This window comes from Corythoichthys intestinalis, chromosome 1 (genome assembly GCF_030265065.1).
Source record: "Corythoichthys intestinalis isolate RoL2023-P3 chromosome 1, ASM3026506v1, whole genome shotgun sequence".
Taxonomy (NCBI): Eukaryota; Metazoa; Chordata; class Actinopteri; order Syngnathiformes; family Syngnathidae; genus Corythoichthys; species Corythoichthys intestinalis.
In genome coordinates, this window is record NC_080395.1 from 11,063,097 (window position 1) to 11,087,556 (window position 24,460).

At 42.2% G+C, this 24,460-nt stretch overlaps 3 protein-coding genes across 5 annotated transcripts in view; all 3 read right to left on the reverse strand.

Annotated features, from left to right (window-relative positions):
• Positions 1 to 486: 486 nt before the first annotated feature.
• Positions 487 to 6,643, reverse strand: LOC130921456 (gastrula zinc finger protein XlCGF8.2DB-like). The gene is made up of 3 exons (XM_057845379.1): positions 6,567 to 6,643; positions 6,200 to 6,271; positions 487 to 4,119 (listed from the first exon to the last, which is right to left on the reverse strand). The coding sequence occupies exons 2-3, from the start codon at positions 6,203 to 6,205 to the stop codon at positions 3,154 to 3,156; spliced, it is 972 nt and encodes a 323-aa protein (XP_057701362.1). The 5' UTR covers positions 6,206 to 6,271; positions 6,567 to 6,643; the 3' UTR covers positions 487 to 3,153.
• A 5,135-nt stretch (positions 6,644 to 11,778) lies between these two features.
• On the reverse strand, positions 11,779 to 14,915 carry LOC130920039 (gastrula zinc finger protein XlCGF57.1-like). Of its 2 annotated transcripts, XM_057842865.1 has the most exons (3): positions 14,832 to 14,914; positions 14,454 to 14,577; positions 11,779 to 14,042 (listed from the first exon to the last, which is right to left on the reverse strand). In XM_057842865.1, exon 3 carries the CDS (start codon positions 13,967 to 13,969, stop codon positions 12,854 to 12,856), a length of 1,116 nt encoding a protein of 371 aa, XP_057698848.1. In that variant the 5' UTR covers positions 13,970 to 14,042; positions 14,454 to 14,577; positions 14,832 to 14,914; the 3' UTR covers positions 11,779 to 12,853. The 2 variants fall into 2 exon arrangements, with proteins under 2 accessions (XP_057698848.1, XP_057698839.1); XM_057842856.1 differs by lacking the exon at positions 14,454 to 14,577 and having other exon boundaries at positions 14,832 to 14,915.
• A 5,736-nt stretch (positions 14,916 to 20,651) lies between these two features.
• The window catches only part of LOC130920020 (gastrula zinc finger protein XlCGF26.1-like), a 29,357-nt gene continuing 25,548 nt past the window's right edge, over positions 20,652 to 24,460 (reverse strand). For both annotated transcript variants that reach the window (XM_057842796.1, XM_057842805.1), the window contains one exon: positions 20,652 to 24,345. In XM_057842796.1, coding sequence (XP_057698779.1) covers positions 22,528 to 24,345 — 1,818 coding nt within the window. In that variant the 3' untranslated portion in view covers positions 20,652 to 22,527. The remainder of the gene's footprint in view (positions 24,346 to 24,460) is intronic.

The following is a 24,460-nucleotide window of genomic DNA, read 5'->3' on the forward strand; positions in this document are numbered from 1 at the left end:
TTGGTAAGTTTCAGCCCCTATGTGAGACCGCTGGAATTGGCTCGGCTGCGATGAGACAAAAAAGGTTTACTGTGAGGTGTGCAGATCAATGCCCACATACGCAGACAAATTAAAGAAAAGTTAACGCGTATGAAACCTATGGTTTGAACATAACGTGATAATTCATCTGCGTTTACTACAGAGAAAATAATATCGTCTAAACGGTGGTCTAGCTTGAAAATCGTGAGCTATGAAGGAATCTGACCTTCTAGCCAGACCACCGGAATTGCGCCAGCCAAACCCCCGCTGGCGATGCTTCAATGGGCCGGGCCGGCGGGACTCCAGCAATCCGGCCAGAAGGGCAGGGTTCCCGAGAAAAATGACAAACCTAATTAAAATTATATAAAATTATATATATATATATATATATATATATAATAATTAAACATTCAGTCTTTTGAAGGCTCTCCAGGGCGGGCCGTGGGCAAGAGAAGGGTGTGTTTGGGATTATTGTCTGTTTGTGGATTGGACAGGAGGATTCGGGATTTACTGTTGTCCGGGTAACGAGGATGTAGATTTTGCCACCTCGGCATCAAAGGGGCTCTTTGAGTCTTGTTAGTCGTGTTATCACTTGGCTATCGGGCGTTCTCCTGTGTTCCTTGTGCTAGGACAGACCGTCCCGCCATTTTTTGTGGACTGTCCGGGAGAACTGATTGCGAGGCTTGGTGATGCAAACATGTGCTTGTCAGCGCCAATCTTGCTCAGTTAGTTGTATGACGCACGCGCTGGGCTTCTGTGATAAGAAGGCGTTATCTCTTATTCCCTATATTCTGCTTGTTTTCCTTAAACTATGGTATAAGTGCTATTTATTTTATATTGGGTATGTTAGAGTAATACAAACAGATGGTGCCTTCGAGAAAAGGTACCATCTCCTTCAGCTATAATTGCCTTAATCATCTCTTTGACTTCTAAATTGTTGCCACGAGAACCAAGCAAGGGAAGACTTCCAGAGGTTGGTAAGGTGAAGACAGAAAAGCTTCGCCGAGGCTCAGGACTCACCCGCGGGCCTACCTCCCCCTCGAGCTCCCAAGATATATATTTTTTGTGTTTCAAAAAAACATCATTAAAATATGTGTAAGTGGTCGGTGGAGTCGATTTGGGTTTATTTTATGATTCTGGTCGGGTTATTCGTGTTCCGGTTTGGTGCCAGAAGTGGGTAGAGTAACCAAAACTTTTACTCAAGTAAGAGTAGTGTTCCATCAAAATAAAATTACTCAAGTAAAAGTAGTTTTCCCCAATTTTTTTTTTTCTGAGCACAAAGTTATCTATATGAACTGTTGTTATAATGATACTGTACAATAACCCATTAAGTAACCACATTAAGCCAAAGAAATACACAAAAAAAAACAACAACATTGTATTCCGACAAGAGAGAAAAAAAATTAAATAAATGAAGCATCATTCATCCAAAGAGCATGAGTGCCCTCTGGTGAAGAAAATAGTTCCTAGTTTGAATAGTGAAGAGTTCCTTCATAACTACCGTTTTGAAATTATAAGGATCATCTCTCCGGTTTTCCGTGGTCAATCGGTGCCAATTAAAAACTAGGAGAGAGGTCAATATTTGCGCTTTCGAGTCATGTTGAAAGAAATACTTCCTTTTTTACCGTGCTTTAAAGACATGATTGAACAGGCTGGCGTAAAGATATGATGGTATAATGGTGTCATGTGATTATTGTTGCGACGTCTCATTGGTGAAATAGGTAGAGCTACTCTTAGCATTGCTAGTTAATAAAAATAAAAAATCTAAGATGTAGAATAAAGAGGAAAAATTTAACGACTTTTGTGTAGCCCAAAGTAGCAGAGTACGAGTAGCGTTTTTGTAAAAAGTATTGCTTAGTAAAACCACTCTTAGAAGTTCATTTTGCTCAAAAAGTTACTCAATTAAATAACGCGTTACTACTCACCTCTGGTTGGTGCACCTCATAAAGTTGAAAACGTGTAAATGCTGATGCCACACGCCAGTTTGTTACATGCAGACGTTACACAAAATATATACATATTTTTAAACATTTTGCGCAAAAACTCCCTGGTCATATTACCAGTGGACTCAAAATCTGTGCGGTATGACAGCACTCCACTGGCTGCATGAGTTAGGCAAAGCCTTGTTTGTCCTTCATACACCTGTTTGGAGCAAATGTCTGTGGAATATTCCACTTAAAACTAACTTCTTGTACACTGTGGGCTGTATCAGTGTTTGAAATGGTATATCTATTTGTATTAATATCTTGGGATTATTAGAATCCAATTTTTTAAATAGGATTATTCACTATAGTCACTTGCTTTCGAGAGGGCTGTTTTGAGATGGTAGCAGTCAGGGCCCAGAAGCAGAAGCCCTGGATACACTGGCTAGGTATTAGGGCGCAAAAATCAGCCAACTGAGGAGAAAATGGAGGAAGAACTGGCTTTACTGGAGGGATTATGAAATGACATGTAATGCAATTCATCCAATGAAAAACACTCAAAAATATTGGATAGTTTTGAAAAGAACAGGACCAACAAAATAGTTTCAAAACATTTTTAAACAGGCTGAAGGGAAACTGAATAGGTCAATTGAAATGCTTTTTTCATTGTAAATGCGTGGAGGTATCAGCCTAAAAAAGAGAAAAATGACATCAACCACATTGTTAAGGTGGCTGGCAAGATAATAGGCTGTCCACAGGTCTCCTTAACTGATATTTATGAGAGGCAGGTTATGAGGAAGGCAAATGACATACTTGACTGTGCAGATCATCCCCTTCATTGTTCGTTTGAGGTTCTCCCTTCAGCCAGGAGTTCCAGAGTCCCTTGTTTTAAGTCCAACAGGACAAAGAACTCCTTTTTATCAAGTGCGATTAGGCTGCTAAATTTGTAAAACTCTTGCATCGAGATGCGAAGCTGTCTATAGCATTTTTTAAATTGTAGTCTGTTATTTTATGTGTATGTGTTATCTGTTGTTGTGTTATCTGTGTGCTCACCTGCTGTTAAGTTAAGTTCCCCCTCCTTAGGGGACAATAAACTTGAACTGAACAGGAATCAGAATATCTTGTCACACACTGTAATTCAATTGTTTTCCCCAGTGTCGCTTCTTGCATTCGATACCAAATGACCCATCTGAGCGACTATTTTACGGCAAAGTCAGCAGGCAAAAGGTTTCTCTCCAGTGTGTGTACACTTATGCTTTTCTAAACAAGTCTTCTGAGAAAATCTTTTATCGCAAAGTGTGCAGGCAAAAGTTGTTTTCCCAGTGTGGTTTCTTATGTGTAATAGTAAATGTCCCTTCTGAGTGAATCTTTTAGTACAAAGTGAGCAGGGAAAAGGCTTTTCGCCAGTGTGTGTTGTTGCGTGTCTGTTTAAAGTTCCCTTATGACAGAATCTTTTATGACAAACTGAGCAGGGATAAGGCTTTTCTCCAGTGTGTGTACGTGAGTGTTTCGTTAAATTTCCCATCTCGGTGAATCTTTTACCACAAAATGTGCAGACAAAAGGCTTTTCTCCAGTGTGTGTACGTGTGTGTTTCTTTAAATTCCCCTTCTCAGTGAATCTTTTACCACAACTTGTGCAGAGAAACGGCTTTTCTCCAGTGTGTGTACGCGTGTGCCTTTCTAAATCAGTCTTCAAAGAAAATCTTTTCTCGCACACTGAGCAGGAAAACGGTTTCCCAACCAAGCGTTCTTTTTTGTCTTTTTTCAGTGATGACTTGTTTGAGGATTTTGAATCATTTTGGTAAAAGTCATCATCCTGCTCATCAGTGTTCAAGTCAGAAGAGTGTGACGTTACATCGTCGCTGTCCGAAAGCGGCGCTAAGAGGCCTTCCGATTGCGATCGTCCCTCTCCTTTTGTTGTCAGGTGTTGAAATGAGCTGTCGCTTGAAGGGTTCACTGCTCCGCTCTCTTCGCTTGGACCTTCATCTTCTTCACTCTTCACAATGACAGTCATTGGAAATGTGGGGATTTCATCTTCCTGTTCCTCTTCTTTAATGCTGAAAGTCTCTGGCTCCGCCTCCTGTTTGATGTACGGCATCTCCGACTCGTCCTCATTTTGAACATGGAGGGGATCGTGCTTCTTAGGGTCAAGATCTTCTACGGTGACGTCTGCTAGACACTGGGTGGGGGGAAAAAAAAAAAAAAAAAAAAATCACGTGATTTGCATGAGTCGAGCCTAAGACTTCACTATCAGTTGACTGGAAATGGGGCTGCTCCGAAGGGGGCCTATTTTCATAACGTTAAAAAGTCAAATATTTCCAAAACCAAAACCGCCAACGACTTAAAACCAAAACAGGCATTATCCTTAGGCATGTATGAGTCTCCATGAGCAGTGGCATCAAAAAAAAAAAAAAAAAATAGTTCCCTGATAAAATCCCGATTAATTATTTTTTTATATAAGTCTAACAAATGGTAAATGGACAATACCTATAGTGCGCATTTATCTCCTGTATATGGTTACCATGCCCAAAGCGCTTTACATGAGCACACATTTACCCTTTCACGCACACATTCACACACCAATAACAAGAAAAAATGGCTATAAAATTCTCAGATTTTTCACCAAATGCACAAAAATCACCAAATGCAGAGAAAATCACCTACATTTTCAGGAAGAATAGCAAATATTTAACATATCATGTACGGTTTTGACCGAAATAGCGACTTAATTTTTTAAAATGTAGTACTTTTAACAAATTTTCAACAGGTAATAAATCACGCATGCACAATCATCTTGATTTTACTCAAGAAAAGCAAAATTTGCATTTTTCTATATACAATCACAACTTGTTTAAGTTAAATTCTGATGTCACTATTGCCTCAGCACATCTTGCCAGCTATCTGGTGCTCGTCATTTTTAGATTGAAATGTTACATAAAATAAAACAGGTAAAAGCCAAATTGTTTTTTGTATGGAAGCAAAAAAGTGTAAATTACTAGTTTTTTGCCCAAAAACAGTCAGTTGGCAGAAAATTAGATGATTATTTGAATGTAAAGCTATTGTTTATGGATACAAAATTTCTTTATGTTTAAAATGTGTTACATGACAATAGATTGAATTCTTACATATTGGTAGCAGGGTTTATACACCTTTTTCAGGGCCAAATTCAAGCACTTTTTAAAGAACTTTAGAGACTAATTTTCTAGTACCTTTTAATTATTATCCCAATAGGTTTCTATTGCGTTTTTTTTCTTTTAGCGATGAGGCGAACTCATCATATGGCTCAGCCTGTCACGATAACAAATTTTAGTAAGCGATACAATGTCTCATAAATTATTCCTGATATGCGATATTGTTAGTCGTTTTGTTTTTTTAACCAATTCAACCACGAATGGAGTGACAATACATTGTAATAAATCTCCCAAATGCAATAGTTTTTCTTAACCCTTTAACACCTGAGCCAGAAATTGCATGCCTTTGATGTTGCCAGAGTATTCACAGTCAGTTTAGTGGGCAACAATGTCTACGTTAGCTCACTGGCTGCCATTGACGGCACTAGCCATCCAATTGATTTTGACTAGACTGGGCATCGAGTGCCGTTAATGGCACTGAAACCAGAGCATTCACAGCCTGTCATTTCAGGGCATTTGGAGGTCACTTCTGGTTCATTTTTTACAGGTTACTTCCTGTTGATTTTGAGTCACTTCATATTATATTTTGGGACATTCTTGAGTCATTTACTTTTCAATAACCCCAAATCAACATGAAGTGACCTATTAATGTCACAAAATCAACAGGACGTGACTTGTCAATGCCCCCGAAGAGGAAAAGTGATAAAAAATCAACAGGAAATGATGTGAAATGTTCCAAGATGAACTGCCTGACAATGGCGACTACTGACGGCCATAGATGTCCATTTCGTTTAAATTGGGAGGGTTGGGAAATAATTAACGACTGTTCATCTGCTACCACCCCTTCCAGTTCAAACGGATTGGACGGCTACTAGAGATGAACTCATTTAAATTCACGGAAGGATGAAAATAGCTTGTTCACTGTTCATTACTTGTTTTGAAAAATATTCTAGAATGATTTCCTGACCAATATTTGCTGTGTAACCATATCGTGCGATCATAGTTATCGTGAGCCTCGTATAGCAGGTCAGCTATGAGATTTGTCCCTTACAGTCACAATCACTGATAAAAGTTACATCTAAACAAGTCTGATATTGCATAAAAAGTATAATAATTTCATAATCTTACCCTCATTTTCTTTGGTTTTGCAGTTGATCGGCGTGGCCTGGATTTCCTCTCCTCAGCATCCACGTCTCGACTCTTTGGATTTCAGTCAATAGTATTTTGTCGCATGTTTAAGAAAAGCCGAGAAGCGTCTGAATAATAAAATATATCACTCTCATGTTAACCGAGCGACCCCCCCCCCCCCCCTTTAAAACAGAATATAAAGTTCGGAAGTGGCGTGAAGCTAAAGCAATCGAAATGCGGTGAAAGTGTCTTAGCTAGCGAGCTAAGCTAAACTAAGTTATTCGGTAAGCCTGCGTAACTTTAACATGAAGCCAAATGTCTTCAAAAAAGCTTTTAAATTAAACGTTTTAGTCCACCAAATTCTTACTTGAGTACTCCCCCGATGAGAATATTTTGAAGAAACGCGTTTGGTTAGAAGAAGGCTACAGGAAAGAACTGCAAGTCTGACGACTGTACACGGATGTTGCGTCAGGTGAACCGGAAGTAGAAACGTTCAGGCGCTGAAACTTCAGGGTAATACGTTGAAGCGTTTGAAGCCAAAACTACTTCAAATCACTGGACTCCAAAAATATTTAATAAATATGATAGCTATGTCCAAATTTGGGTAATAACTATCAATAACTCAATTTTGAAGGGTCCCAATTCTGTCCGTTAAATGTTCGGTCTTGACCATCCTGCTTCTGCTGCACTTCTTCCATCAAGAAACATCACAATGAACTTGTTTCATTGTAAAGCACTGAAGCCTCTATGGCTCCTCACTTGGTTTGACTTTTTTCGCTAACCACCATGATCTCGTTTCATTTTAAACCACTCAAGCCTTTCAGGCTCACTTGGTTTAGCTTTTTTTTTCTCTAGTCATGGGACCTAATTTTTCCAAAAATACGAAAGTAGAAGAGTGCAATGAAGAACTACTTGGAGCCGAAGAGAAGGAACGGCCAGGTGAGGTCACTGTTGGCAAGAAGCCTCCACTCAAAGCAGGTTTTATTTTTGCCTGGCACAGCCAGACTGTTTTCCCTTTATTTTTCAAACACTGTGAGAATTGTCTGGGACCCAGCACCTTATTGGCCTCTCGAGCCAGAACAAAATCATCCGTGCAATCAGATTTGTTTATTTGCGTGACGTGTCCTTAACTCATTTGCTCCTAAAAACAGATAAATATTTTCTATTTTTATTTGTTTCAGTGTCCCAAAAGACGTATTTATACATCTTTTACGTTTTTTGCTTTTTTTCCCCCAAAGAATCTCTGGGTCGTGATTCAATTTAGCTCTAAAGCACAAAGCTAAAAATCCATTTTAAAGCAATAAAACTGGCCACTGGAGGGCAGTAGCGCATTTCAAAGGCAACGTACGGCCAAGCCGCACGGCCGGACGCCGACGGAAGACAATCGAATGGATGCCAGGCGGCGGATGACCGAGCAGAACAATCGGTAGGACGCCCGGGATGCCAGGCGCTGGACAACCGAGCAGAACGACGGGGACCATTAGTGCAGCGAACGATACCTGAGTCCGTGCTGCTCGCGAGCAGAGCCCGTAGAGACTCAAAAAAATTCATCTTTTTGAGACTGACGGCGATGAGGGAAGTTTAATTGGCTGTCGCAGCCACAACAGTGTCATCTTTCAGTTAGTTATATGTAAATAAATTGTTACTTTATTATCAAAACCCCTAATTGTCTTGTTGTTTATCTTATTTTGTAAAAGAAAAACATTCAGATGTTTGGGATGTAACTAAAGCAAAAAATAGCTGTGTATAAGTCAAAGGTATGTTTGAAATGTATGCTTTCACCAAAAGCTCAATTTCTCGTTTTTTTTTTCATCAGAAATTGGAAAATTGCTCAAACTAAGCTATTTTCTAATGCTGATTTCTAAAGAATGGAAAAAGACATGAACAAATTTTTTTCTGCTGAAAGATAATCTTTCTTTTGGTGGGTTCCATGTTTATATAGCAATAGAACAGAATTTTCTGTGGGCCTTGCAAAATCAGTCAAAATCCAGTAAAACTGCCTGGAGCAAAGGGCCTTGCTCCGCTGAAAATGGCTGTGAGTGAATGAGTTAACGAGATACGTCACTCTTGCGCGTCGGAAGTCGTCTCCACAACAACACAGATGGCGAACGGGAGAGAATGTTCCAGTCTGCAGTAAATTCAGTTTTAAATGACCAGAAACACATCGACACAAGTCACTGACAACAGTCTGTCTCGCGTTCGCCATGTTGAATAAACTTCTCCGTTCGTGCTAGTTTCTTGTCGCTTCACCAACGTCACGTCCGCCCGTCTCTGATTGGTCCACTCCGCTGTCGGTTTGATGTGGCTTGCTCCGCCCTGGGAATTTGATCCATGGGATGGTCGCCAGACTCTATAGCTGGAACAGCGGTGAGTTTGGAGTTCCAGGCTAGGTTGTTTTTAGGGCTGCAGCTATCGAATATTTTAGTAGTCGATTAATTGATGGACTAGTTAGATCGAATAATCGAGTAATCGGATAAGGAACATGAAAAAGTAAAATACCTGAGCTGAGCCTCAAACGGTATAATTTTTTTTAAAAATGAGGATCTACGTACAAAGAAGAATTGGCTAACTTACGTACATAAAAAAGTCAGCTAGCTTAAATGCTATAAAATGCTAAAGTTTTTTTAACGTATTCCCACAGAAAACGGTTAAATATACCTATAAACTAAATTATGAATGCATTAAAAAAGCATTAGCTCAAACAAAACTTAGCTTACGTTGGTCTTAACAGGGAGCAGTTGGATTCAGCCATGTGAAAAGAGGCAGACTAGAAGGCAGTGTATCCACCCTAATCAATAAAACTAAATGCAAACACTTTCAAAATAAACCATTACGCCACTTAAATGAATACTCAAAGCAACAAAATTTGATTCGAATATTTTTTTTCTAATCGAATAATCGAGTTACTCGATTAATCGTTGCAGCACTAGTTGTTTTATTTGAGTTTGATAAGTAAAAATATATATAAGCAATGATATATTTTGACATTTTGATTCATTTGTGTATTTTCTAATTCGATAGAATAAATGAATTGATAAATTAATGCAATGTGAATAAAAACATGTTTAATGAATTCAAAATAAATGCTGAAATACACATTTGGATGTCACTTAGGGATATCGTGCACAAGACCGCCAGTAGTGGAGGGGCCTAGCTCACTTGGTCAGCTTCATGCAATAGCTGTGATGAAGATGATAGGGGTATAGCCAAAGATGATTTTCAAACAGAACAGGGAAGAGCTCTAAAAATGGTTCTCAGTAGAGGAAGTTAAAAAAAAAAAAAAAAGCCACACATCTTGAAAGACCCAAACACGATGATCCTGGAATCATTAGGTGTTTTGGGTCTACCACACATCAAAAAACAAAATACTTCCAAATTATGGACATGTCTGCTGTGAGCCAGAAGTGTTAGCTTTCGATGACCTCATCACAAGAGGACTAAGCTTCTTCACACTTTTCGGTGGTAAACTTTCGGCCTTTTAATCGATAACGGAAAATGCAATTTTAGCTATTTTCGCTGCCTAATTTTCAGTCACATCTTTACTAAATATCCCTTCTGAGTGAATCTTTTACCTTGAAGTTAGCAGGCAAACGTTTTTTTCTCCAGTGTGTTTCGTTGCGTGTCTGTTTAAAGTTCCCGTCTGACGGAATGTTTTATGACAAACAGAGCAAGGAAAAGGCTTTTCTCCAGTGTGTGTTAGGGGTGCAACGGTTCAGTTAGCCCACAGTTCGGTTTGAACCTCGGTTTTGGGATCACGGTTTCGGTTCCGTTTGCGTTTTGCTTTTTTTTTTTAAACTGCCTTTATTTTGCTTTTTTTTAAAAAATGAAATAAACACTTAAAATGTAAACATTTTCGACTGTTAAAATGCCTCTTAGCTCTTTGGCTAGTTTAGTGACTGACTACTGAAATACACACACAGTAGTAAAAAAGTTACCTGGCAAAGTAACTGGTGATACCTTTCATGGTTTTTTTTTTTTTTCATTAAAAACAAAACAAAACAAAACAAAAAAGCATAGTAACCTTTGCTATGTTTGGAAGTCATTTAATGTTGTGAATCAACCGTTAAAGTTGATAAAATTGCTCCCGTTTTTGCATCAGTTCCCTTCTGACTACTTTCGACATGTGAAAATTTTAAAACTGTTTCATCCTTTAAAGATAGACTCAAGTCAAGATTTTGCCAATTTAGGAGTATTTTAGATAAAAAGTTGCTTAGGTTTGCTTGTAAGGTTTACTACAACAGAGCCTTTCTGAGAAGTTTACTGCTCTAAAATGGCGGCTGTTTACTAACGCTAGCGAGTCTGTCATTTCGCATGTAGTTCTATATGCATGGGATATCGAGGCATGTTGTCGGCTAAGTCAGGTAATATTGGAGCCACCTAGCCTAGCATCGCGTTTGCTACAGCGTCTTAACAAACACACTTCCTTCTCCGAGTCTCTGACTTTTCTCGCCTCATTCAACCAACGCATTGTCTCGTTGCAGAAACAGTGCCCAAATCCGAAAGGATGGAAAACAAAACAAAACGTAATGCACGAAAAACGTGCAGATTTTGAACGTAATGTACGGCGTACACATTTAAAAATGAGTGCTCACTTGTACAAATTATGACGAGACCATACAATTTGACAGGTATGAATTATTGTGGACCGTCACAGTTAGGTAGTAGCACTCTGTAGCACGGGACGTCCAACTTCCAACTATCAGTGGTCAGGGCGAAACTATGTGCTTTGGCGAAATCATCTTCGATGGCTTTGCGTGCCATTTCATAAATGTCGGGGATTACGTTGTTGGAGAAATATGTCCGCGAGGGAACAATGTAATGCGGGTCAAGTGTTGCAAATACATTAACGAAGCCTGCCGTGTTTTCACTGGTGTCGTCATTGGGGTTGTCCAACCCTGAGAAAGTGATATATGTGGGTGATGCTGGCTGATGTGCCGGAGTCATGTTATAAAAGTGTTGCCATTAGCATGGGGAACAAGCGCTGAGCAATGCTTGCAATTTTTTCTTCAATATTTTCTCTCCCTCCGCATTGTAATCCACGGGGAAACCATAATGTTGCCACACCGCAGAATTGAAAGAAGCCGGTGCTTCCTCAAAATTTGGTCTCTCCACTCCTCCGCTCGTCATAGCTATTTGTTTTCTTTCTTGTTTCACTTTCACTTCACTCGTAAGCGAGAGAGGGCATTACTCGGCTTTCATTACACAGGTGCTTGACAGCGATCCGACATTTACTTGCGGGGCGGGAATTTCTCCACAGCGGTGCTTCACGTCACACACAGGCACACAAAGCTCGATCAATTCATTCCACAAGCGTTCGAAATACATTAATTGCACAACCGAAAAGGCGCGGTTCATAAAGACGTATTGAACCGTACAGGGCAAACCGAACGGTTCGGCTAATGTTTTTTCCAAAAGTACGAAAGTAGAAGAGTGCAATGAAGGACTACTTGGAGCCGAAGAGAAGGAACGGCCAGGAGAGGTCCCTGTTGGCAAGAAGCCTTCACTCTCAGCAGGTTGTTTTATTTGCCTTAGATAAATAAAAATACACGAGTATATAACCAATGAAAGAAATGAATTGATAAATTAATGGTGTGAATAAAAACCTGTTTAATGAATTCAAAACAAATGCTGAAATACACTTTTGGATGTCACTTAGGGATATAGTTCACGAGACCGCCAGTACTGGAGGGGCCTAGCTCACCTAGTCAGCTCTACGCAATGGGATGGGAAACCTGCCCCTACGCAATAGCCGTGATGATGATGATAAGGATGTAAAGCCAAAGTTGATCTTCATGTAGAACAGAGAGCAGCTCTAAAAATGGTTCCCCATAGAGGAAGTTTAAAAAAAAAAAAAAAAAAAAGTCACACATCTTGAAAGACCCGAACACGATGTTCCTGGAATCATTAGGCGTTTCGGGTCTTTTGACATCAAAACAAATTACAGTGATACCTCAGCTCACGAACATAATTGGTTCCCAGAAAGTGTGTGTAAGGCGAAAAGTTCGTCTTCCGAACATTTATTTCCCATAAGAAACCATTAAAATGAGAATAATCTGTTCCCAGGTCCCCATAAAACATAATTTTCTACTAAATAAGCCTTAAAACTACAAAAAAATATACCTTATTTTCTTTAATGTCTTCTTAGGCTTAACACTAGCCTGTGGTGGGGTCTTTTTCGGTCCCATAATAGCAAAAGTACACTCAATATGGTCCAAAATGTCTATCAAACACAAAACACGTCCGCACTCAACGAAAGCGAGGGGACGAACTGGGACGCCGTGAGCGTGCGTCAGCTTCTCGTGGCGCTGTTCGACCGCGTGGTTTGGTTCGTCCGCCGAAAACTAGTCCGTCAGCAGAGACTATATGCTCGCGAATTTAATGTTCTTGAGGCGAAAAGTTCGTGAGCTTAAGCGTTCGTGAGCTGAGGTATCACTGTACTTCCAAAGCATGGACATGTCAACTGTGACCCAGTAGTGTTAGCTTGTTGAGTTTCGATTATGTCATCACAAGAGGACTAAGCTTCTTCCCACTTTTCGGTGGTAAACTTTCGGCCTTTTGACCGATAACGGAAAATGCAGTTTTAGCTATTTTCGCGGCCTAATTTTCAGTCACGTTTACTAAATATCCCTTCTGAGTGAATCTTTTACCTCAAAGTTAGCAGGCAAATGGTTTCTCTCCAGTGTGTGTCGTTAAGTGTCTGTTTAAAGTTCCCTTCTGACCGAATCTTTTATGACAGACAGAGCAGGGAAAAGGCTTTTCTCCAGTGTGTGTGCGTGTGTGTTTGTTTAAATCTCCCCTGTGGGTAAATTTTTTACCACATGTGCAGAAAAAAGGCTTTTCTCCAGTGTGTGTACGCTGATGCTTTTTTAAATCAGTCTTCGAAAAATATCTTTTCTCACAAACTGAGCAAGGAAAAGGCTTTTCTACAGCGTGTGTGAGTGTGTGTTTGTTTAAATTTCCCTTCTCGGTGAATCTTTTCCCACAACATGTACAGACAAAAGGCTTTTCTCCAGTGTGTGTACGTGTGTGTCTTTCTAAAATAAATTTCTGAGAAAATCTTTTGTCGCAAAGTGTGCAGGAGAAAGGCTTCTCTCCTGTGTGTGCAAATATGTGTTTTGTCAACTGAGACTTACGATAAAATCTTTGCTCACAAAAGGAGCAGGCAAATGGGTTCTTTCTAGGGTGTGTTGTTGCGTGTCTTTTTAAAGCTCCCTTAAAACGGAATCTTTGATGACAAACTGAGCAGGGAAAAGACTTTTCTCTCGTGTGTGTCCGAGTGTGTTTCTTTAAATTTCCCTTCTCAGTGAATCTTTTACCACAACATGTGCAGACATAAGGCTTTTCTCCAGTGTGTGTACGCGTGTGTCTTTCTAAATCAGTCTTCAAAGAAAACCTTTTCTCGCAAACAGAGCAGGGAAAAGGTTTCCCAGCCAAGTGTTCTTTTTTGTCCCTTTTCAATGATGACTTGTTTGGGGATTTCGGATCATTTTGGTCAAAGTCAACATCCTCCTCATTGGTATCAGTGTCAGAAGAGTGTGACGTTACGTCGTCGCTGTCCGAAAGCGGAGCTAAGAGGCCGTCCGGTTGCTCTCCTTTCGTTGTCAAGTGTTGAAATGAGCCGTCGCTCCAAGGTTTCGCTGCTTCGCTCCGAGCTTCATGTCCTTCGATCTTCACACTGACCCACATTGGAATCTTGGAGATTTCATCTTCCTGTTCTTCTTCTTTAATGTCAGGGGTCTCTGGCTCTGCCTCCTGTCTGATACATGGCATCTCCGACCTTTTTAACGTGGAGGGGATCGGGCTTCTCAGGGTGAAGATCTTCTACAGTGACATCTGCGGCATACTGGGTGAAAAAAAAAAGATCACGTGATTTGCTAAAGTCGAGCCATAGACTTCACTATCACATGACGGGAAACGGTGCCGCGCCGTAGGGGGCCTGTTTTTCGAGCTTTTACAATGATATTCAGGTTTGATATTTTTGATAATATGGAGAGAAATACACAGGCCTTTCTAAAAAAAAAATAGCATAGTGTGATAAAATTAATTACTTTCCACAATGTAATAATAAAAATTAAACTTAATTATGTATTAATAATTGTGTTAACATCATATCATGAGGTCATCGTTATTGTGAGCCTTGTATCGCAAATCAGATATGGGCCTGCTGCCCTTCATACACAATTGCTGATCATGTTCACATCAAAGCAAGTCTGATATTGCGTGAAAAATACAACAACTAATGTCATGATCCTACCCTCATTTTCTTTAGTTATTCAGTTATTCGTCGTGACCTGGATTTCCTGTCCTCATTTTTTCACGTCTCTACTCTTTGATGTTTGGGATGACGTTGCCCTTCAGTCACTAACAATTTGTTGCACCTTAAAGACAAATCGAGAAGCGTCTCATACAATTAAACGTAATCACTCTAATGTTAAACCATCTACTTAAAACAAAACTTTAAAAATCGGAAGTGGCGTTAAGCCAAAGCAATCGGAATGCGTTAGCGTGTTTTAGCTAGCGAGCTAAACTAAAATAAACTAAGCCTACGAAGCTTCAACATAATGCAAAACGACTTCCACTATGCTTTAAAATGGGACTTTTCAGTCCACTAAAGTCTTACTTCGGCACTTACCCGATAAAAATGTTTTGAAGGAGATTGTCTCGTTAAGAGAAGAGTAAACAAAAAAACTGCACATCCCGGATGGGTAAACAAATGTTGCGTCAAATGAACCGGAAGTAGAACGTTCAGGTGCTGAAACTTCAGTGTGATATGCGTTGGACATTCCATCACTACTTCACAATCACTGGACTCCAAAAATATTCAATAAGAGTGACTTATCCGGTTTCTTGTAATTACTGTCAATAACTCAATTTGAGGGCTCGGAATTTAAATAATCATAAATCGTAAATGCATAAGTTGAAAGTTCGTAATTTATCCAATTGACAGTACTGCTTCTGCCAGGAACGGCAAGGAGAGGTCGCTGTTGGCAAGAAGCCTCCACTCAAAACAGGTTGTTTCATTTGACTTTGACAACTGTATCATTGCATATACAGTGCTCACCATAATTATTGGATTTTGTGGTGACTCTTTGTTGGACATAATTCACCCACCGTAATTGTGTGTCTGATTGGCCGAGCGCGTTACCGGCTGCGCCACAGTCACGTGACTAGACACTATAAAGAGCCGCGCGCGTTCCGGTTCATTAGAGAGAGTGCACGAGAGTTCACAGAGTGCAACATAGCAATTCGAGCAATAAAGACTCTTAACAAGCATACACGGGGCTCAAAGCGCACCTCCTCAGGCTTTTTGTACCGTCATACAAGTTGACTTCGTTGACGCCCACGGTGCCCGCCTCGAGAGCCCTGCTGCCTGAGGTACCCGCCATAGATGGCGGCACTTCCGCCCCGGTTCCTCGCAGCCGTACTGCTGTCCCGCGCCACCGCCGCGCGCTTCCGCTCTGGCACTTCCCGACGCCGACGTTGCTGTCTCGCCTCCGGCCCCGCTCTCGCTCGCCTCGGCTCCGTCGCCGCTCTCCGTCGACGCCGCTGCGCCCGTCCCTGGCTCTCCCGGCTGCGGCGCCATTGCGCTGGCCTGCAGCCTACTCGACGACGGTGCGCCGGCCTGCGGCCTACTCGACGACGGTGCGCCCGCCTGCGGCCTACTCGACGACGGTGCGCCCGCCTGCGGCCTACTCGACGACGCCCCGTCCGCCTCGGGCCTACTCGACGACGCCCCGTCCGGCCCTGGTCTACTCGACGGCGTCCCGTCCGGCCCTGGTCTACTCGACGGCGTCCCGTCCGGCCCTGGTCTTCTCGTCGACACTGCGCCTGCTCTTGGCCTTCCTCACGACGTCATTCCTGTGCCTGCGTCTCTGGCCACTGCTGACGTCGCTCCAGCACCTGCGCCTTTGGAAGTCTCCGAGGTCGCCCCTCTGCCGGCGCCGCTGGACGCCGCTGCCAATGACCTCACTCTAGCGCCTCCGGGAGTCTCCGAGGTCAGTCCTCAGCCTACGCCGCTGGCCATCGCCGCTAGCCTTGCTGCTGTGCCGGCGCCTCCGGAAGTCTCCGAGGTTGCACATCGGCCAGCGCCAGCGAACGCCGCCCCCGACGTCTTTCCTCGTCCTCCGCCTTTGGACAACAATGGCGTCGCTCCGGTTTCGGCGTTTCCTCCGCACCTGCTACGACCGGTCGACTTGGTTCGTCTCGCCTGTCGCCCTTGTCCACGGCTGGGCAACTCCGACCGCCGCGCCCGTCGCCCTCGTCTGCAGCCTCGACCGAGTGGTGCTGCTCGTCGCACGTCTCGACCTCTTCCTCGACCGTCGCTGAGCAACGCGTGCCGCCTCTCTCGGCGTCCGCTTCTCTGGCCTCGCCTGCGCGGTGCTGCACGGCGCGCTCCTCGTCATGGGCGTCCTCCAGACCGTTCTGCTCAGACGTCCCGCATCTGGCGTCCTGGACGGCCGCCTGATCGTCTCGTTCCGTCGCCCACCGCCTGGCATCCTGGGCGTCCTCCAGACTGTTCTGCTTGGGCGTCCCGCATCTGGCATCCTGGACGGCCGCCTGACCGTCCGTTCAGTCGTCTTCCACAGACGCCCCGGCCGCGCAACCCATGCTTTCTGTTCTGTTGATTCGGGTTGCGCCTGGCGTCCTGTGTGGGTGAATTCGGGGGGGACCTGTGTGGTGACTCTTTGTTGGACATAATTCACCCGCCGTAATTGTGTGTCTGATTGGCCGAGCACGTTACCGGCTGCGCCACAGTCACGTGACTAGACACTATAAAGAGCCGCGCGCATTCCGGTTCATTAGAGAGAGTGCACGAGAGTTCACGGAGTGCAACATAGCAATTCGAGCAATAAAGACTCTTAACAAGCATACCGCTTCAATTTATAACAATTATGTGTCTTTTAGCTTGTAATATTTTTTCCCTTCTAAATAATATGGGACCTTCATGGAAAAAAGAGAAAAATCCAACTTTCAATACAAGTGCATTTATTCTGTGGGGCAAAAATCCCACATAAAGAAATAATTATTTGACATCAAATAATGTGTGTCACAATTATTAGCACCCCTGGTGTTAATACTTTGTACAACCCCCTTTTGCCAACAAAACAGCACCTAATCTTCTATAATGTTTCACAAGATAGGAAAAGACAGAAAGAGGGATCTTCAGCCATTCCTCTTTGCAGAATCTCTCTAAATCAGACATGTCCAAAGTCCGGCCTTGGGGCCAAATGCAGCCCGTGGTCAAATTTCATCCGGCCCCCAGCCTCAGTCATAAAATCAATAACGTCTGGCCTGCACACTCTTAATAAATTGGTCAGCAGTACTGCTACCAGCATATGAAGTAGCTTACACACTAAATGCTGCTCATTTACAAAGGCAGTAGCACTCTAAGCAACATTACCCCGTATGACCCTTTACTCCCAATTTTCTAAAATGGCGACAATCAACAACAACAAAAAAGTGACTGCGACAGCCGACCCTTCAAGGATAGGTGAAAATTGGACTATTTCTTCACTAAAATACGCAACAACTGTGTCTGCCTCATTTGCAAAGAGACAGTCGCTGTTTTGAAAGAGTTCAACGTGAGGCGATTTTACCAAACAAGACACGCTGACATGTGCAACAGGATTACAGTGAAGATGCGTAGTGAGAAATTGAAGCAACTTGAAGCTAGTTTAATTTTACAGCAGCAGTATTTCGCAAGAGCCCGAGAGTCGAAGGAGAACGCCACAAAGGCTAGTTGCGAGATGGTTGAAATTATTAATTAAAAATAATAATAAAGCAAATGTGACACACAGAATGGCTTGCTAAAATTTGCTTTAAATGTGATTTTTATGATCTTCATGTGATGTAAAGCACTTTGAATTGCCTTGTGTTGAATTGTGCTATATAAATAAATTTGCCTTGCCTTGCCTAAATATAACGTTCTACGTAAAGGACATCAGCCAAGGTCGGCCCTCCAAATTTTTACCACACCAAATCTGGCCCCCTTTGCAAAATGTTTGGACACCCCTGCTCTAAATCATCAAGAGACCTGGGTCCTCTCCTCTTCAGCTCACCCCACAGGTTTTCAATAGGGTTGGGGTCTGGGGACTGAGATGGCCATGGGAGGAGCTTGATTTTGTGTCTGGTGAACCATTTCTGTGTAGATTTGGCCATATGTTTAGGGTCATTGTCTTGCTGAAAGACCCAGTGACGACCCATCTTCAGCTTTCGGGCAGAGGGCAACAGATTTTGATTTAAAATGTCCTGGTATTTCAAAGCATTCATGATGCCATGCACCCTAACAAGGTTGCTAGGGACTTTGGAAGCGAAACAGCCCCACAGCATCACTGACCCACCCCCATACTTCACAGTGGGTATGAGGTGCATGCAGCATGCACATCTTTCGTGGCACGCCAGACCCATTTAGTGTTTGTTGCCAAAAAGCTCAATCTTGGTCTCATCTGACCAAAGCACACAATCCCAGTTGAAGCCCCAATACCGCTTGGCGAACTCCAGACGTTTGCGTTTATGATTGTGAGTGAGGAAAGGTTTTCTCCGTGCATGCCTCCCAAACAGCTTGTTGGCATGTAGACAGCACTTCATACCCACTGTGAAGTATGGGGGTGGGTCAGTGATGCTGTGGGGCTGTTTCGCTTCCAAAGGCCCTGGGAACCTTGCAAGGGTGCATGGCATCATGAATGCTTTGAAATACCAGGACATTTTAAATCAAAATCTGTTGCCCTCTGCCCGAAAGCTGAAGATGGGTCGTCACTGGGTCTTTCAGCAAGACAATGACCCTAAACATATGGCCAAATCTACATAGAAGTGGTTCACCAGACACAAAATCAAGCTCCTCCCATGGCCATCTCAGTCCCCAGACCTCAACCCCATTGAAAACCTGTGGGGTGAGCTGAAGAGGAGACTACAGAGGAGAGGACCCAGGTCTCTGGATGATTTAGAGAGATTCTGCAAAGAGGAATGACTGAAGATCCATCTTTCTGTCTTTTCCCATCTTGTGAAACATTATAGAAGATTAGGTGCTGTTTTGTTGGCAAAAGGGGGTTGTGATGATGGCACGGGCACCTTACTTCACGGAGGAGGAATGCGCGACAATCATGCAGAATTATGAGGAATTAAAATCCACCCGCACCGCGAAATCCAACACTGCTTCAGGTGGTAGAGCGCTACCGGTCTGATGGCAGCGAATGACAGATCGTGTGATTTGTGAATGCGTCAATATGCCAGTTTACTTACGTCCATGAAAAGTAATAAAGCCTGCTGTCAGGAAAGTAAAATAAGATTTGGTACGTTAACTGTAAGAAATAATTTATCGTGCATTACCACATGAAGCAGGATGATCGTATGTTTAGTCCCATTGACTGTATGAATATGTATGTCCTCTTAACATCTTCAGAGTAGAGGTTAGATTGGGCATAAAAAATTTGGCCCGATCAATCAACTTGATTTGCAGACCCAAGCCTGACCCCCCCCCCCCTTTCCCGATATTTTATATTTGTGAGGACTCAGGAGAATAAGGAAATGCGGGGATGCGATGGGTGCTTGTGTTTTTGTGTGATACATCACAAAGCTCCACCACATTCGTTTACATTCAGCGAAGCCGACACAAGTTTCTGTATAGAATTTTCAACAATCAATTTCAAGCGTTTCCATACCCCACTCCTACAACTTTCCGAATCGCACTGCATACAATGTTCTTACTCATATATTGTCCGCTGGCGAAAGAGCGCAAGGGCAGGCACACAATCTGTGCGGTTGTGAGGGCCTGACTTCGGCGGGTTACATTAGTGATGCCCGCCTCGATCAGCTGGCACAGGTAACGAATTCCCTGAGCTGAAAATCTATATCTTTCATGGAGAACATCATCCGGTTACACCCGCGGATTCTGGCGGCCTCCAAAAACCCGCGCCATCCGAAGAGAGCCATTCACAATCCGCGCGCCAATGTCGTATGGGTCGTCCAGGTACGCTTTCATTGTCAAGAGGACACGTCCGCGGAGGAGTGCTGTTTGAATAGAGCGTGGTTAATTGGAATCTTGTGGTTAAGCAAGATCTAACTCTGAGACGACAAGGTTTGACATGCGGCGTGTGTTGCCATGGCAACATTCCCCGGTTTCAACATATCCAGATTTCGTAGTCCTGTTTAGCCGTTAAATTATGGTGCACGTGATGAAGTTACTCTCGAAGTTACCCTGCTATGCCAGAAAACCGGCTTTGTAGCAAAGGCCATTGGGATTCAAAGACAAACTTAAATCATCCAAATATAAAGAAAACATTATTCCAAAAACATGAAAATTTGGTCTTTGATTTACATACTTTACACAATGAATGTGGAATTTTGCCAAAATTACGATAAGATTTATAACATATCTTTAGATAGGCCAAACAAAATATGTCTAAAACCTAATTTCAATGAGGGCTCAACTTTGGAGTAGATAAAATTGTTCAAGTCAACCCAAAGTATGTGAGAGTATGTACATTCCCAAAACAAATGGGAGACAGTTTCCTCTGCATTTGCACAAAAAGAAAATAACGTATCAATATTAATTTTGAAATTTACCATTGTTGTCTTTACAGGGTAACACTTGTGAAGTAATTTGGGTGTGATTTCTTTATTTCTCAAAAGATATTTTCTCATGACATCAACACTTGAAGAATGAAACTAAAATAAAAATGAAATAAAATCAGTCATCTTCAAAAACAGCAATTCAAATGAGCGTTTAGAACTAGCTGCTGATACATCAATAACAAGCCATGCGATTAGCATGTATCGGTTGGCATTCGCACATCATCAAAAAATAATTACATCAACTCGCCTCAAGTATTCGACCACAATGGCGTACCGCACGCATGCTATTTTTAGACCGTGACGTCGCATTGTAAGGCGGAAGTAAAGTAGAAGTGGGACATTATAAACCCGCCCTCACATAGAAGCAATGCATTTCTGCTACTTTTCTCCGGTAATCTTTCAAAAACGAACATGCTGATCACGCATTGCTCTTTTGGAACTTGTTGAAACGACTCTAGACATTAAGGATGTTTTCTTCATACGTTTGCCGAAACCAAAAACTCGGAGGAAAAAATGTGACGAATGAATCAACTTGCGCGGAGGTTTTAACGCCAGCTAGGTGAAGCCAGGGTAAAGCCATTCACATTTCATATGCACTAAACATTTTGTTGGGTTGCCATGCTCCTTCAGAGGACAAAGAGGTAAGCTATTTTGATATTTTTAACTTATTTTTTAGTGTGACATTGTGGCGTGCTGCTTCTGACAATGAATGACCTGAAAATAATTAAAATGGTATTTGACTGCCAGTTACTTTTTCTGTTGTAAAAAAAACAACTTTAGTAAGGGGGAAGTGTAAATAAATTATACAATCAAGATTTGGTATCAATGAAAAAATTAAAAGTGTTTGTTGGCTGTCACTGAGTAGCATTTGCGATCGCTACACAAAACTAACTAAATTACCCCTAAAACAGTCAGAGACATAGGACAACCAGAGGATATAATATATAAGAAAGACAGGGCTGGTGGTAAAGGATAGCTTGTTGGAACAGGAAAATGTAATGGTCAGTCGCGTCGATAAAAAAGCTAAGGCTATGCTTAGGTCGGCTCGTTTTTTTTTCGTCTTTTTCATCCTTCCACACTCAAGCCATCTCTTTAACTGAACATTTTTATGTTCTTCCACATCTTTGCCAGTGAATTTGGCACCAGGGACATCATTTTCGGAGAGAACTGGTAGGTTTAGCTCTGTAAACATCTCCTTCGTACACGATTTCTATTCATTTCCTATTAGGGACAAACGGTAGCGTGAACCCCCCTTAGCAACAGTAGCTAATGTCATGAATATTAATGAGCGGAAGTGACGTGTTGCTTGTGGTACGCCATTGGAAATGCACAATAAACCATACAAAAGTGTTACATACAGCCTCTGTGAATGCTTCACAAGCATCTCTTTCGCTCAGCTACCAAATGCATTCTTTCTCGTGTGTGCGTGTGTCCATGCACTCTTCTTTGTGTGCGCAAATACGTTCTTGTGTGTACATGCGCCCTTACTCGCGTGACATTAGTACTACCTGCTCTATGCTTACTGCTCGAAGATAAAAGCATGCATCAAACAAAAATCAAAATTTTAAAAAAGAAAAAAAAAAAAAAGTGGAAATCATGTAAATCGGGTACGTGGTAATCCGGAGACTACCTGTATTGAATAGTTGTGAAAAAGAACAGGCCCTCCAAAATCGTTTCAGCAACTTTTTCAAACGAGACTAAAGGGAAACTGAATAAGGAAACTGAAAATCTTCTTTTACTGTTTTTATGATTATTAATTAATGTGAATCTTTTACCACTAATTCAGCAGGCGGTTTCTCTCCAGTGTGTGTTGCTGCGTGTCTGATTAAAGTTCCCTTCTGACTGAATCTTTTATGACAAACTGAGCAGGGAAAAGGCTTTTCTCCAGTATGTGTACGCTGATGCTTTGCTAAATCAGCCTTCAAAGAAAATCTTTTCTCGCAAATTGAGCAGGGAAAAGGCTTTTCCCCAGTGTGTGTTTTTGCGTGTCTCCTTAAATTTCCCTTGTCGGTAAACCTTTTATTGCAACATGTACAGACAAAAGGCTTTTCTCCAATGTGTGTATCCTGATGCTTTTCTAAATCAGCTTTCAAAGAAAACCTTTTCTCGCAAACTGAGCAGGGAAAAGGATTTTCTCCAGTGTGTGTGCGTGTGTGTATGTTTAAATTTCTCTTCTCGGTGAATCTTTTACCACAATATGTGCAGACAAAAGGCTTTTCCCCAGTGTGTGTGCGAGTGTGTTTGATTAAATTTCCCTTCTCGGTGAATCTTTTACCACAACATGTGCAGACAAAAGGCTTATCGCCAGAGTGTGTGCGTGTGTGTATGTTTAAAGTTTTCTTCTTGGTGAATCTTTTACCACAACATGTGCAGACAAAAGGCTTTTCTCCAGTGTGTGAACGCTGATGGTTGTCTAAATCAGCCTTGGAAAAAAATCTTCTCTCGCAAACTGAGCAGGGAAAAGGCTTTTCTGGGGTGTGTATGCGCATGTGTTTTTTTAAATTTCCCTTCTCAGTGAATCTTTTATCACAAAATGTGCAGACAAAAGGCTTTTCTCCAGTGTGTAAAAGTGCGTGTTTTTTTAAAACTCCCTTCTCGGTGAATCTTTTACCACAGCAATTGCAGATAAAAGGCTTTTCTCCTGTGTGTGCGCGTGTGTGTATGTTTAAAGTTCTCTTCTCGGCGAATCTTTTACCACAACGTGTGCAGACGAAAGGCTTTTCTCCAGTGTGTGTGCGAGTGTGTTTGATTAAAACTCCCTTCTCGGTGAATCTTTTACCACAATATGTGCAGACAAAAGGCTTTTCTGCAGTGTGTGTACGCTGATGCTTGTCTAAATCAGCCTCGGAACAAAATCTTTTCTCGCAAACTGAGCAGGGAAAAGGCCTTTCTACGATGTGTGTTTTTGTGTGTCTATTTAAGTTTCCCTTCTCGGTGAATCTTTTACCACAACATGTGCAGAGAAAAGGCTTTTCTCCAGTGTGTGTACGTGTGTGTTTTTTAAAATCTCCCTTGTGGGTGAATCTTCTACCACAACATGTGCAGACAAAAGCCTTTTCTCCAGTGTGTATTCTTGTATGTATTTTTAACTGATTCTTTTGAGAAAATCCTTTGCCGCAAAGTGTGCAGCCAAACGGTTTCCCACCCGCACATTCTTTTGTCTCTCTTCTCAATGATGACTTGTTTAAAGATTTCCAAGCATTCTCATCAAAGTCAACATCCTCCTCATCAGTGTTAAATTCAGAAGAGTGTGACGTTACGTCGTCGCTGTCCGAAAGCGGAGCTAAGAGGCCATCCGGATGCGATCCTTCCTCTCCTTTTGTTGTCAGGTGTGGAAATGAGCCGCCTCTCGAAGGTTTCGCTGCTTCACTCGGACCTTCGTCTTCTTCCTTCTTCAAACTGACCATCTTTGGAAACTTGGAGATATCATCTTCCTGTTCTTCCTCTTTAATGTAGGGACTTTCTGACTCCGCCTCCTGTTTGATGTACAGAATCTCCGATTCCTCCTCCTGTTTAATATGTATGGCATCGTTGTTTTCAGGGTGAAGATCTTCTACAGATACGTCTGCGGGATACTGGGTGAAAAAAAAATTCAGGTGATTTGTTAAAGTCGAGCCGTAGACTTCACGATCAGTTGACGGGAAACGGAAATCTCAAATTCAAATATTTTCAAAACCAAAGCCCCTAGCA

Bases quoted from the DNA above. Each gene is read 5' to 3' on its own strand.
- LOC130920039 (XM_057842856.1), bottom strand. From the start codon at position 13,969: ATGCCATGTATCAGACAGGAGGCAGAGCCAGAGACCCCTGACATTAAA.